Source organism: Mandrillus leucophaeus, unplaced genomic scaffold (genome assembly GCF_000951045.1).
Source record: "Mandrillus leucophaeus isolate KB7577 unplaced genomic scaffold, Mleu.le_1.0 Scaffold64, whole genome shotgun sequence".
In the NCBI taxonomy this organism is placed as follows: Eukaryota; Metazoa; Chordata; class Mammalia; order Primates; family Cercopithecidae; genus Mandrillus; species Mandrillus leucophaeus.
This window is the reverse complement of record NW_012106919.1, coordinates 1,178,877-1,192,061: the sequence shown is the minus strand read 5'-3', so window position 1 is coordinate 1,192,061 and position 13,185 is coordinate 1,178,877. Positions and strand designations below refer to the sequence as shown.

At 46.6% G+C, this 13,185-nt stretch overlaps 1 protein-coding gene across 1 annotated transcript; it reads right to left on the bottom strand.

Annotated features, from left to right (window-relative positions):
* Nucleotides 1-6,997: 6,997 nt before the first annotated feature.
* Nucleotides 6,998-12,969, bottom strand: LOC105554320. Its single transcript, XM_012000734.1, is given in 3 exon segments — nt 6,998-7,461; nt 12,716-12,789; nt 12,792-12,969. Coding segments are annotated over 3 exon segments (333 nt in total). The 3' UTR covers nt 6,998-7,380.
* Between the last annotated feature and the right edge of the window lie 216 nt (nt 12,970-13,185).

The window sequence follows — 13,185 nt, the reverse complement described above, 5'->3', positions numbered from 1 at the left end:
GGGATGACAGTACCTGCTTCAGAGAAGCATTGTAAGGACTATAAAATACGAATCCAGAGAAAGGCTTAGAACACTGTGTGGCACATAGTAAATGTCAGGGAAGAGTTTCTGTTGCTGTCATTGCTGTTATTGATTTCATAATGATGATGATTCCAGTCTCCAGCTACTCCTGGCCCTTGTCTATTGCCCTGCTTGTGAGCACCAACTTTGTCAAGTTGAGGTGCCCAGCCTGAGGCAGGCAGAGATAATTCTTGGGAGGCTAATAAATTGGTTCATAGTGGTCAGTCCTCCTCCTGCTCCTGAAGCCAATAAGAATCCCAGAGGACTGCACAGGCCACCTGACAAACAACTGAAGGTTTTGCTCTCTGGGGGGCTTCATCTGGGCCCACCAACTGTGGTCAGCGTGGGGAATCTCTGTAAGAACCAAACCCCAGACAGCTGGTGTTCTCATTTACCTACTCATTTCCCTTGAAAGATGTTAAACAAGTCTTTGATCATTTTAGTCCAAAACAGCTGTTGCCTTCCCTGAGGGTTGAACCCTTATCTGTAAAGTGGGGATAAATATAAGGGCCAATTTCAGAAAAATAATTGACCTATTCATGCAGAACTGAGAGTGAAGGTAGGCACCACCTTTACAGCCTTCATCTCATGTGTTTTCAGGCTTTATTTCCCAGTGGCATGTGAGTGTCCAGAGAGTAAATACGTCACCCTTCATTTAAGTGAAGAACTTGAGATCATGTCCTGGGAAGGTATATTCTAGTCCATCTTCAGGGAATGTGCACATTCCTCAAACAGTTTTTGAGCACCAGTGATGGACCAGAACTTGTGCCACTGCTGGGGATACCAAGATTGACAAGACTTCAAGAGTTCAGCTTGGCAGTGAAGAAAGAACTCAGGGAAACACAATACAAAGTGCTCTTTGACAGGGGTGGGGCGGGGGGAAGTGTGGAGAGGACACTGAGGGCAGGACAATTAACCCCACATGGGGTAGTGGGGCTGGGCATCAGAGAGGCCAGGCATCTGGATTGGTGTGGAAGGAAGAAAACAATTTTGCCCAGTGGAGAACTTGGAGGAAAGACTCTGCAGGCAGGGAGAACAGCAGGTGCAAAGAGGAAGTGGGGCAGGCCTGGTGTGTCTGGGGGAAGGTGAGAAGTTTAAGGATGATAAAGCGTATGCACATGCGCGTATGCATTCTTGAGCGTATGTGTGTGCACACGTGTGCTGATTGGGGGACAGGAAGGGGGTGGGAAGAAGAATGATGGGGGATGAGACCCAAGAGTTAATCTCTCCTCCTATATCTCAACTGTGATCAGCAGTTCTATAATCCTTTAGCTTCTGTGGCCTGCTATGCTGGGATTTGCTCACCTTTATTTTGAAAATTTATCCCCCTACAACCAAAGGAGTTGTTGAGTTTGTTTCAGGTGAACCCAGCCTGTTTCTGAAGATCTGCATTGCTCTCAGGCCTTGAATGTCCCCAGCTGACAGGTCTCTCCAGTCCAGCATAAACAGCTCTGGCTGGAAAAGACCCTGAGAGAGAACTATGACCACCTTCCTTCCTGGAAGGACTGCATCTACACCCCCCAGCAACTCCGCTTTGCATTCCTGTGTCCCAGATTAGCACAGTCATTTGTCCAGGCAGTACAGCCTGACCTGGGACCTTCTTGTGCTGCTCCACATCCAGCCAGTCAGAGTTCTGATCATTTTTACCACAAACATATTTCTCTCGTGTTCCCTCTTGTCCATTCCCAGTACCATTGCCCTAGTTGAAGCCCTCCTCATCTCTCTCCTGGAATACTGCAATAGCCTGCTAATTGGTCCCCCCGCTTCCCATCTGGTCCTCCTCAAATCCATCCTCCACATGGCTGGGCCAGAGTGGTTTTTTCAAACAAGATCTGACTGAATTATGCATCTGCCTGCAGCCCTTCGGTGGCACATCATGGCCTGCAGAATAGGGTCCAACTCCTAAGCTTGCCACACAAGACCTCCATAGGCTGCTTCCCCCGCCTCGGTCCTGATGTGCCCTCCCTCTGGCTTCACATTCCAGGCACATGCTGTGATGTTTCATGCCCTGGTGTCTTTGCCCTGCCTGGTGGTCACATCATTCCCTCACTCATTTGGTAGATTCCTGCCTGCTTTCCAGGCTCCGCTCAGATGTCGTCTCCTCCAGATCATCTTCCCTGACAGCTTGGCTGGACCAAATGTCTCCTCCCTGTGCTTCCCGAGAGTCCACACACACCCCTATCACACATACTAGCTCTGCCACTACTGCAGCTGTGTGACGCATGCCTCCAGTTCTTCATCTGAAAATGGAATCATAGCTCTATCTCATTGGATCATTTTGGGAATTTGTAAATCTAGCTTCTAGTCACCCCTCAGGCTTCAATGACCCCAGATGAGGTTTTAGTAAGCCTAACCATCAGTGTAGAATGCAGATTCACTGTCTGTCTTTCTCTTTAAACATGAGCTGTACTCCAAGAACACAAAGTCAGTATCTATCTTGCTTACCACCATACGCCCGGCACAGCAATTGCATATTCAACATTTGTGTGTAAATGAATGAATGAATTGTTTAAGAAGTTTTTATTGAACTAACATTAGCGGATAAAGACCTATCAGTTCAAATAAAATGTTTATTGAATGCCAGGTTGCCAGATTCCTGTTAATATGTAGGTAGGGCAGGGGAATACAGATAAGACAAAGCACGCTGACAGCAAAGCATGGCCAAAACAGCATCTTGAGTTGGGAGTTGCATTCAACTCAGTAGCACTTGAATAGAGTGAAATGAGGAGAAAAGGAATCTTCTAGAGAAAAACAGTAAGTCACTCCCTCTCCTGACCCTCATCACCATCCCACTGATGCAAGCAGTGCTGTAATTCACTAAGAAGGCTGTTGTGTTTCCTTTTCTGTCCACGTCAGGAATCTGGAACAAAGAAGGAGCCTGCTAACATTGAATGTGTATTTGCAAAATTGACTCAGGCATTAGTTAAGAAGTCATTAGCTTACCACTTTGGAGATTCTAGTCTGTCTCAGTGGGAAAAGAGCCCCACGGAGCTATCAGGAAGGGTATTCACTCTCTCATCAACAAAGAATTTAGCATTTTCTAACTTCTTTAAGCTTGTGGCTGTTTTTTTTTGTTGTTGTTGTTTTTTCACACCGAGGCTGGCTGTCTCCATTCTTTATGACTCTGGGCATGATTTAACACATACACTTAAAAAATGGAAGAACAGCTTCTTAAATTTGCAGTAAATGTATTGTTCAATAGATTTGATTTACTAGTTATGAGCCATGGAAGAGCCACCATGGCGATTTATTGTCATGTTGTCTCAGGCATTGGAGTCACTGCCTCTATCTGCTCCGATCCCATAAAAGTAATCCAATGAAGTGAAGACCCACAGCACTTCTCGGCACCAGTTTGGATTGTGACTGCCACACCCTATTTTGTATATCAGGCCCCCCTTTCAGATGATGGAATGATGGCAAGTAGGAGGGGGAGTGGGGCATGGCCCGTGGATTTAGTAGCACTTGTTTCACAGTGGCTGGCTGGGGTCAAGGAGCATAGGTTTCTGGGCATTACAGCTTGTGAGAGATTTACAGGGTTCCACTTGCCTCCGGTGACTCTGCAGAGGAATTAAGTCGATGGGAAATGTGTGCGTGTGTGTGTGTGTGTGCGCGCGCGCACCTGTGTATGTGTTGAAAGGAGGGAGGGACTGAGACTCATGATTTAGATGGATTGGGAAGGGTCAGCCTCTTGAGAAAAACCTCCACGAAATAGTCTCTGCTTTTGATACCTGAACTGAAAACATCTGCTGTTCCCTAAACATGGCTGGGAAGTGTGGTACGTTCTATAGTGGGAAAGGGGGTGGGAGTGGGGAAGAAGTATTTCCAAGCTAAGCCCTACATGTAGGAGTTAGCTAAACAGACATGGGGAAGGATAGAGTCCCTGCAGAAGGAACAGCCTGAGCAAACACTGAGGGGTAAAAGCAAACCTGTGAGTTTAGAGAACTGCAGCACTTTCAACGTGGCAGGAACACCAGGTTCAAGGGGCCCAGGAGTAGAAAGTGGAAAAGCAGAAGTAATCAATGATTCAGTAACAACAGGAGACATGTTGAAATATGTTTACTCAATTCTGAGGGCAGTGAGAATTATAGAAGGATTTCAACTAATGGGCAACATTGTTGGATATGTGTTTTTGAAAAATCGCTCTGGCTGCTGTGTGAAATATCCCTAATCCAGGCCAGGAAGTGCAGCCCTGTCAGATGCCAGTATCTTGGCATCTAATGCTCAGCATCTACACAGTTGCTGGGGAGGGAATGATGTGTGGACCCTGCTCTCAGGACTGTCTGGAGAACAGGGTCAGACAGAGCTCCTTCTGTTTGAGGAAGTCATATCCAAATTATGTTACCAGTGAGTACAGGAGGGCCATAGGATGATTGCCTGAGAGTTAACTAGGAAAGGTAAGAAAAAAGATCCAAGGTTCAGGTCAGGGGAGAGGCCTTTATATCTATGACAATCTGATTGCTGGCTATGCTACCCTGCGTCCTCTCGTAAGCAGCATCCCTAGCTTCTTCCAGCTTTTCTGCGGGCGTCTGAGGAAGGGTGCATTGTGAATGAAGGTCTATCTAAGACAGCATTATCCAACAGAACTTTCTGTGATGACAAAAATGTTCTCTGTCTGCACATTTCCAACGTGGTAGCCATTAGCTACATGAGACTACTGCATACTTGAAACGTGAGCCTGCAATTAAGAAACTGAATTTTTAACTTTATTTTAATTAATTTAAACTTTAATTTAAACCGCCCCATGTGGCTAGTGGCTATCATATTAGCACAAATCTAAGATGCGAGATCTTCTTGAAGGCAGTCCTATCACATGCTGAGCATGTAGGTGGTTCTTATAAGCAATTTTTATTTGTTATGCCTGGAGGCAGTGTGGTTTAGGGGAAGACTTTGGACATTGGCATAGTCAGATTGAATTTAAATCCCATCTGTGCCACTGTATTGGTCAGGCTAGGCTTTACTACTTTAACATGCGTCACCCACATTTCAGCAGTTTCACATAATAAAAATTTATTTATTTATTTATTTTGCTTATTTCACAGTTCAAAGAAGGTTGGGAGGGATCTCTACTTCACATAGTCACCCAGGGACCCAAGTTCCTTCGTTCTTGTGGCTCTGTCCTCTTCTAAGCCCTTGGAATTTTTTCCATTCAGCTAGTGGATGGAAAAACAAAGAACATGCTAAACTGCCCTAGATGTTTTTTATGGGACTGGCCTATATTACTTTGGCTAGAACTTAGTCAGACGGCCAAACCTAACTGCAAGAGAACCTGGGAAAGTAATCTAACTGTATCGACAGAAAAGAGGAACTGAATTTGATTAGCATCTAGTCAGTCTCTGCCACAAGTAACTACTACCTTAGGTCTTAGTTTTCTTATTTGTAAAATGGAACCAACATGAGAACTGGTGAAAGCTAAATGAAGTAAAGTATGTGGAAAATGATGAATCCAGCTGGGATTCATGACCATGACTCTTTTCTCTCAGCTTGGATCTCATCACAGCTATTGAGCATCATCTCTGCTGACAAAAAAAAAAAAAAAAAAAAAAAAGCTTCACATAGTGGCACCTCTACCGGACATTTTATGGGTTCCTTTTTCTACCCAAGGAAAAGGACAAACTTTGGACAGCATTCAGCAAACCCTTAAGCTTGCCTAACCCAGAGACCACTCCTGGGCATGTATGCGGGTACTGGCCAAATGTTCTTAGCATCGTGAGGACGGAAAGAATGACTTCTCTTTTAGAGAGATGGATTTTGTTGGATGTAACAAAGGTGCAATCACAGAAATATTTACAGATGAAATTATATTTGGAATTTGTTTCAAAATTATGGTAGGGGAGTGTATGATTGGCCATGAGTTGGTAACTTTCAAAGCTAAATGACATGTTCATGGGTGTATATTATACAATTCTTTCATCTTTTGTATATGTTTGAAATTTTCCTTGATAACAAATTTAGTTATTTCCCTTTTTTCTTTCTTTACCTTGCAGTCTCAGCTCAAAGAACATAATAAAGAATTCTGTAAGCGCCATGAGGACTCATCTTTAATGAGGATTTTGCAGAGAAATCTAGAAGTCTCTGATGATTTTGCAGTGTGGGGACAATAGCTGGACTGTCTTTCTTTACTTGTTGATTCACCAAAGCAATTAATGACTTTGTAGCTGAGTCTCCTGCAAACCTAGTGAGGCAAAAACACCCAACTCTAGCCTTGAGCTCTGAAGAAAAAAAATCCACTTGAGTATAAGTATCATAGATGTGCAATGCCGGTAAGGCCTTGGTGCTCATGAGCTGTGTCTGTTTACTAAGAAGAGGTTGGTATATAAAATGAGTGCCCAAATTTCCCTATTACAACACTTTTGCAAAAGCTGGAGACTTGATTTTCCAGCTGCAGAATTCAAACATGGACCACCTTGTTGCTTACAATGCATCAATAGTACTAGTTTTATGACAGGGCAGGACTCTGTGGAATTGGGAAAAGTCTCCTGGGACCCCAAACTTTCCCCATTACTTTGATGAATGCTTGAAGTACCATCCACTCTATTTCACTGCCTTGGTTTAAGGCTCTGACCTACTACTGCCTTGGTTTAAGGCTCTGACTACTAAAATGTGAATACTGTATCTCTGGATGAGATGGTCACTTACACATCAGTTCAAATAATTTTATCAGTTCTTGTTAATGAGGAGGAAATGGAGAGAAATGGGCTGAAGCTCAAGGCTACAGAAATGGGGTTGCACAGAATGGAGAGAGGAGCCACTGGGGTGAGGGGAGTATCTAGGGACAGACTTCTCCGATTTCACACATTTACCAAGGTTCAGTAGAAACAGTAATTACATAGAAAGAACTCAGGTGATCTGTCTAAACTACACAATACTGCTTGTAAAGCTGTACCCAGGATTTAAAAGACCTAGTTTCAGACACATGTAGACTCAGTGACAATATTAAAACAGCCAACATTTTTATTTATTATTGTATATGAAACATGTGTATGCATTATCTAACTCAGTCCTCATGAACCTTATGAGTTGATGCCATCATTATCACCCTTTTTGCTAGGTGAGGGAACTGAGCATCAGAGAAAAAAAGTGGTTTGCCCAAATTCACACAGCTGGTGAATGACAGAGCCAAGACTTGAAACCAGGTCCATCCAGAGCCCATATTCTCACCACTAAGCCTCCACTGTCTCAGATCAGTGATGTGCTTTTCATGCAAGTTTATACGTAAAGTTCAGCAGCCTTTGGTCTTGGCATCTTCCTGAGCCAAGCCATAGTTTGGCTAATACATTTTTGACAGGTCCCCATTTTGGCTTTTATGGTGAGCCATCAGCTTCAGGCAGTCAGGAACATTTTCAATGGACCATGCCCTGGCTGTGCCCAAGGAGGTGATATTCTGAGTATGTGATTGACATTCTGCCAGAAAGGAAAGAAAAGAGTTCTCTGAAAACCAATCTGGTTCAAGAAAGGAACACTGGCAAGGTCTCTGCAGGCAGCATCGACTGAGGGCTCACTTTGTAGATAGGAAAAGCCTTTCCTTTCCTCCCCACTGGAGGAGGGGGGCTTTGGGGCTCTTTTCATCTAGGATCAGCTGAAAATTGAACACCCTCATTCTTTCTTTCTGTCCTCATGCTAGTGCTTAAGATCAATCAGATAGGACATGGAGACCAACCAGTTGACAAATTAATTGCATATTCCCAGTTACATACAATCAAGGGAGCCACGTAAAGTTAAAATAAATTATTAATGTAAATATACTGAACATCTGCAATGTGCTGAGCACTGAGCTAGGATTCAGAAATGGCTAAGATGACGGTCCTTGCCTTAAACAGCTTGAAGTCCAGAGAGGGATACCACCATACAGAAAACAAGGCCATACAGGTCATAAGAACCATATTTGAGGTACGCAGGAAGGACTGAAAATCCAAAGTGGGGAATGATTAGTTCATCCCAGGATGCGGGGGAGGACTTTACCAATACTTATGTGACTTTTGTCTTGGTATTTAATGTTTGAGGCTAACTGGAAGTTTGCTAGGAAGACAAAGGAAATAGGAAGTGGTGGAAGGCATTTCTGGAAGAGGGTGCAGCATATACAAAGGCATGAAGATATGAAATTTTGCAGGTAATGAAGAAAAGATCTACATGCTAGAAAGATGTGAGTAAGTCGAAGAAGGTAAGGCTGGAAAGAAAGTGGGGGACATACCATGATAGGAGCAGGGTTTTTTAGAGGAAACAATCGATTGCAGAAGGATTAAGGCTGCTGGTGAGATGAAGCATAGAGGTGCCTATGTACAAAGATGGAGATGCATGGTGGATCATTACTGGGGCCAGAAGAATGCAGGAAGAAATCATAAGCATCTGAGTAAACTTGAAACCATGGGCTTGCATCAACTCTCCAGGGCAAAGGGCAGAGAGAGAAGCAAAGAAGGCCCAGGACAGAAACCTGGGAAACATCAGTACACAAGCAAAAGAAATCACCAGCAGAAAACAAGTCACTGCACCTAAGAGTTATATCCCCAGCCTCCACTCACCCTTCTCCAGATTTTCTAGCAAGAAACTAAACAAATGATTAGGATTTTCCCCCCAACTCCCAGTATCTGTCTCCCCTTCTCATATTTGCTTTCCTCCTTCTCTTCCCTTCTATTCCTTCCCTCGCATCTCCCTCCAAGGGAGGTCTTGATGAGCAGAAAACCTCCACCTGGACTTTGCCTCCCCCAGGAGCTGCCTTGGTTGGAGCAGGGGTCAGGCTGGCAGAAGGTCCACTGGAAGGGCTGACTTTCAGAAGCTCCACTGGAGCCCAGTAACTTGGATGGCTTCTCATTTGCTGTAACTGGTTTAAGTGTGTTGATCAATGAGATGACCATCCAGGCCACTACTGGCCTCCAAATGGACTTAGGGCTGCAGGAAGCGAGAGTTCTCCACCCTCAGAAACGGACGAGAAGCATCTGGACTAGAAGTTGTGAGCATTCAGCCATTGGGGCCACCAATGTTGAACAGCGCCTCCTGGCCTGCAAGCTGGACAACCTGGGCTGATACCTGGCAGACAAAGCCCTGGCCTTCTGAGACTGGGGCAAAGCTCCTCAGTATTTATGCCACCACCTCCTACCCCACCTTGGGAAACTAGAGAAAGCCAAGCCACCCCCAAGCTTTGGAATTCCTTAGGCAGACATCACCCTGAAGAAAAACAGGGTGCATCCCCACCCTGGACATACTGAGCCTCCACCCCTGTATTAGTCCAGATTTATTTGGCTCATGGTTTCTGCAGGCTGTACAAACGCAGCACTAGCATCTGCTTCTGGTGAGGTCCCAGGAAGCTTTTATTCATGGTGGGTGGGAAGGGGAAGCAGATGTGTCATATAGCAAGAGAGGGAGCAAGAGAGAGAGGAGGGAGGTGCCAGACACATTACAACAACCAGCTCTCACGTGAACTAATAGAGCAGGGACTCACTCATTACCATGGGGAGGATACCAAGACATGCATGAGGGATATGCTCCCATGACCCGAACACCTCCCACTAGGCCCACCTCCAACACTGGGGACTGCATTTTAACATGAGATTTGGAGGGGACAAATATTCAAACTATGTCAACCCCACACCTAACTTATGGAGGCCAAACACAGGAGAGGACAAGAGTGTCCTCTTAGGGAAGCCCCTCTATCTGACTGAGGAGGATACTCTACTTTCAGAAGCAGGGAAACCAAGGATCCTGGGATAATGGCAAAAGGGAGAGGTCAGAGCTCCAATCTAGCTATGCAGCCTCACATGCTTCTGGAGTGTCCCTCTCCACCAGCTGGTTCTCTATCAATAAAATGATGGTAGTATCTATAGTGCAGGATTATGGAAAATCTATCAAGGAGCCCAACATATGGTGGCTCCTCAACTTACGGCTGATATGCTAAGCCGAGCATTTGCAATGTTGCTTTCATCCCTTGGACAGCCTCCTGTCCTTCAGAGCTCCTCTTCCTGCTAGCAGCTTCCTGTGGGCCCATCTTCTTTCTTTACATGCTCACGAACTGAGGTGAAATAAACTCTAATAGCAACTGAATAAAAGCTCACATGCCCAGCTATGGGAATAAGGGATGGAAGGCAATGGCAGTATGAAAGTGAGAGTATCCCAAACCCAAGGGGATCCTCAGGGAGAACGAGGTGCCACCCTCCTGAGTTTCTCACTGGAGCTCACTTTCATAAAGCCTTGCTTTCAGTGGTTAAATAAGGGAGGCTGGGACCACATGGATAGTGAAGGTCCTGGGACTTACTCGTCAGCATAAAATCGGCTCCCTAGAAATGTCCCATGGGTTTCTGACATGGTCAAGCCCATTCCTCATCTTTACCCCTAGACTCTTCCTCTATTCCTTCAACAGAAATCTCCCTTTCCTGGGACTTACAGAATCAGCTATCTCAGCAAGGTGAACTTGACTCCCTGTGGACTGTGGCCTGGCATTTTTATTGTTACATGCATGGGTGGGTGAGTGACTATATGTGTCTCTGTGTACAATCCGGCAGTTCTATCTTCCTCCTCAGACAGATTTCTTTGCACCTCCTGCCTGCACCACTCCTACCTTGAACAACAACAACCAACAATTATATTGTACTTCCCATGTTTCAGGCACGATTCTAAGCACTTGGTCTGCGTTACTTCATTTAATCTTCACAACCCTATAAAGTAGACAGTATTATTTATTGCCATTTGAGAGAGGAAGAAATCATGGCACAGGGGGAGTAAGTACCTTCCACATGATCACACAGCTAATTAACAGCAGAGGCAGGTTCAAACCCAGGCAGTCTCACCTCAAAGTCTGTGCTTTTTACTTCCAAGGTACATAGCACCCTAAACGTAGAAAGGCTGTAACCCTCAGAGGTACAGCCCACCCCCAAAATTCTTGCCCCAGCATGGGGCAGATTGCTAAAATAGGACAGTTATAAGCAGTGAGGGTGGGAGTGACCCTTAAGGATACCCTGAGGCATATGAGGCATAGCTTCAAAAAGAGACCCTGAACAGAGCAGCCCTGGGAAACAGCCACGCAGACACACCAGCCTGGCACGTCAGCAAAGAAGCAGCCGACTTTGAGCTGGGCTGCCTATTACCCTCACAGTCCACACGGTGACAAGCTTTGCAAATACCGGCCAGAGCCATGGGACTAAAGAAGAATCCTCATGTGTGCACAGCTTGGAAAGGACACACACACAGAGAAAGAATAGTCATCCATAGGAGCACCATCTTTAAATAGAAAAGATAGCCTGAAATATACCCTGAGCTCGCGGGTGCTCACACACACAGACACACACGGCCAGGGCCAGAGGAGTGACTGAACAAATGCCTCAGCTGTGCTGGTGGCAACGGGAGGAAATCTAGTGCCCTGGCAGCTCCTGACTTTCAGTTCCTATTTAAAATGTCTGAATTGGGAGCATCGACAAGCTCCCAAATTAGCTTTTTAAATAGAAGCTGAGAGTTAAAGGAAAAGCGGCCGTGTCATGGGGGAAAAGCAAGTGAAAATCCCGGCCAGGCCGGGACCAGAGGCAGAGGGGGAAGGTGAGGACAGGCAGTGCTGGAAAGATGCAATAGATGACTGGGGACTGGTAGGAGGGACAGCATCTCCTGGGCAGTAGGGCTACTCCAGCTGCCTGAGCCAAGGGGCCTCCTTTCTCCCCATTGCTTGCTCTCATTTTGCAGATCACCTGGTTGTAGGAAGGGCTGGTAAACAAAACTCACACTGGCCTAGACTAGAAATCCCAGTCTTTCCTATTTTCCCTAGATGGTTAAGACAGAAAGGAGAGAATAGTCTACAGCTACCACACTTAAGCAATGAGTTACGAGCTTATGAGGAAAGAGGAGGCAGGTGTCTGGACCAGTGTCTGGTCTTCAAACGGAGCTTACGAGTCTCAGGAGGCCACAACTGTCCTGTTAGTTGACTTTCTGAGGAGAAAAGATGTCACCAACTGTCTCCTGAGGCCTCCAAACAGTGAGGAAGACTCAACCCCTGAGCTGCCCCCAAGATGCTAAACAACAGAGAGAATGTACAGGAGTTCAAACCTGGGCAGAAAAAAAATATGGGTTTCACTTTCCCGACCTGAACATGGGACGGAGGACTGAAGGGAAGTGCCCCCGCCTCCTGAGTAGTGACCACCCAGGACCCGAGGCACTGTCTCCCCGGGGTCAGAGGAACTGAGGTGTGCAGTTGCCAGAAAATTAGCCCTTCCCCAGAGGGAAGGGAGGAGGGAGGTGGGAGCAGCGCCAGGGCCTTCCCTGAATTCTTCCCCTGTCTGCCAGGGAGTGGCAGTGTTGTTAATCATTATTACTGTATGCAAATCCCACACAGCTCCGGGACTCCTGGCAAACGCTAATGGAGCCCACGCCCACCTCCTGAAGGGCCAATTGTGTACCTTTTAAACTGACAGACTGAAGGGGGCTCCGGAAAAAGTGAGAGTGAGTGAATGAGGGACTCCAAGGTGCCAGGGGCCCACAAGGGCCCAGACCACAATTACCGACTCCCACTCCTTCATCTGGAAGAGGGCTAGGGGTTCTCACAAGCCAGAAGCCCCGTTCCGGATTCAGGGAGGTCGTTTTCCAGCCCCGGGTCTACAGTTGTCCTAGGGTCTAGAACACCCTCGCAGTCTAGAACACCCCCGCGGTCACAACGCACTTTGCGTTCCTCTGCCTCGGCACCCACCTCTCCACACCCAGAAATGTGATCTCTCAAGCCAAGCGTTCCCCGTCCCTGCTGGGGCACCGAGCTGCCTCGCTCCGGAGCGCCAGGCCGAGATCGGGGGTTCCGGGCACCGAGGCTGGAGACACCGGGAAAGCCGGAGCCGCGGGTCCGCCCAGCGTCGGGGACTGCGCCCTTTGCGCGCCGCCGCCCTGAGGGTGGGAATCTGGGCCGGACACCTGGCCCTGTGGGCCCATGCTGACCTTCCCACTCCCCATCAGGTGTCTGGACCAGTGTCTGGTCTTCAAACGGAGCTTACGAGTCTCAGGAGGCCACAACTGTCCTGTTAGTTGACTTTCTGAGGAGAAAAGATGTCACCAACTGTCTCCTGAGGCCTCCAAACAGTGAGGAAGACTCAACCCCTGAGCTGCCCCCAAGATGCTAAACAACAGAGAGAATGTACAGGAGTTCAAACCTGGGCAGAAAAAAAATAT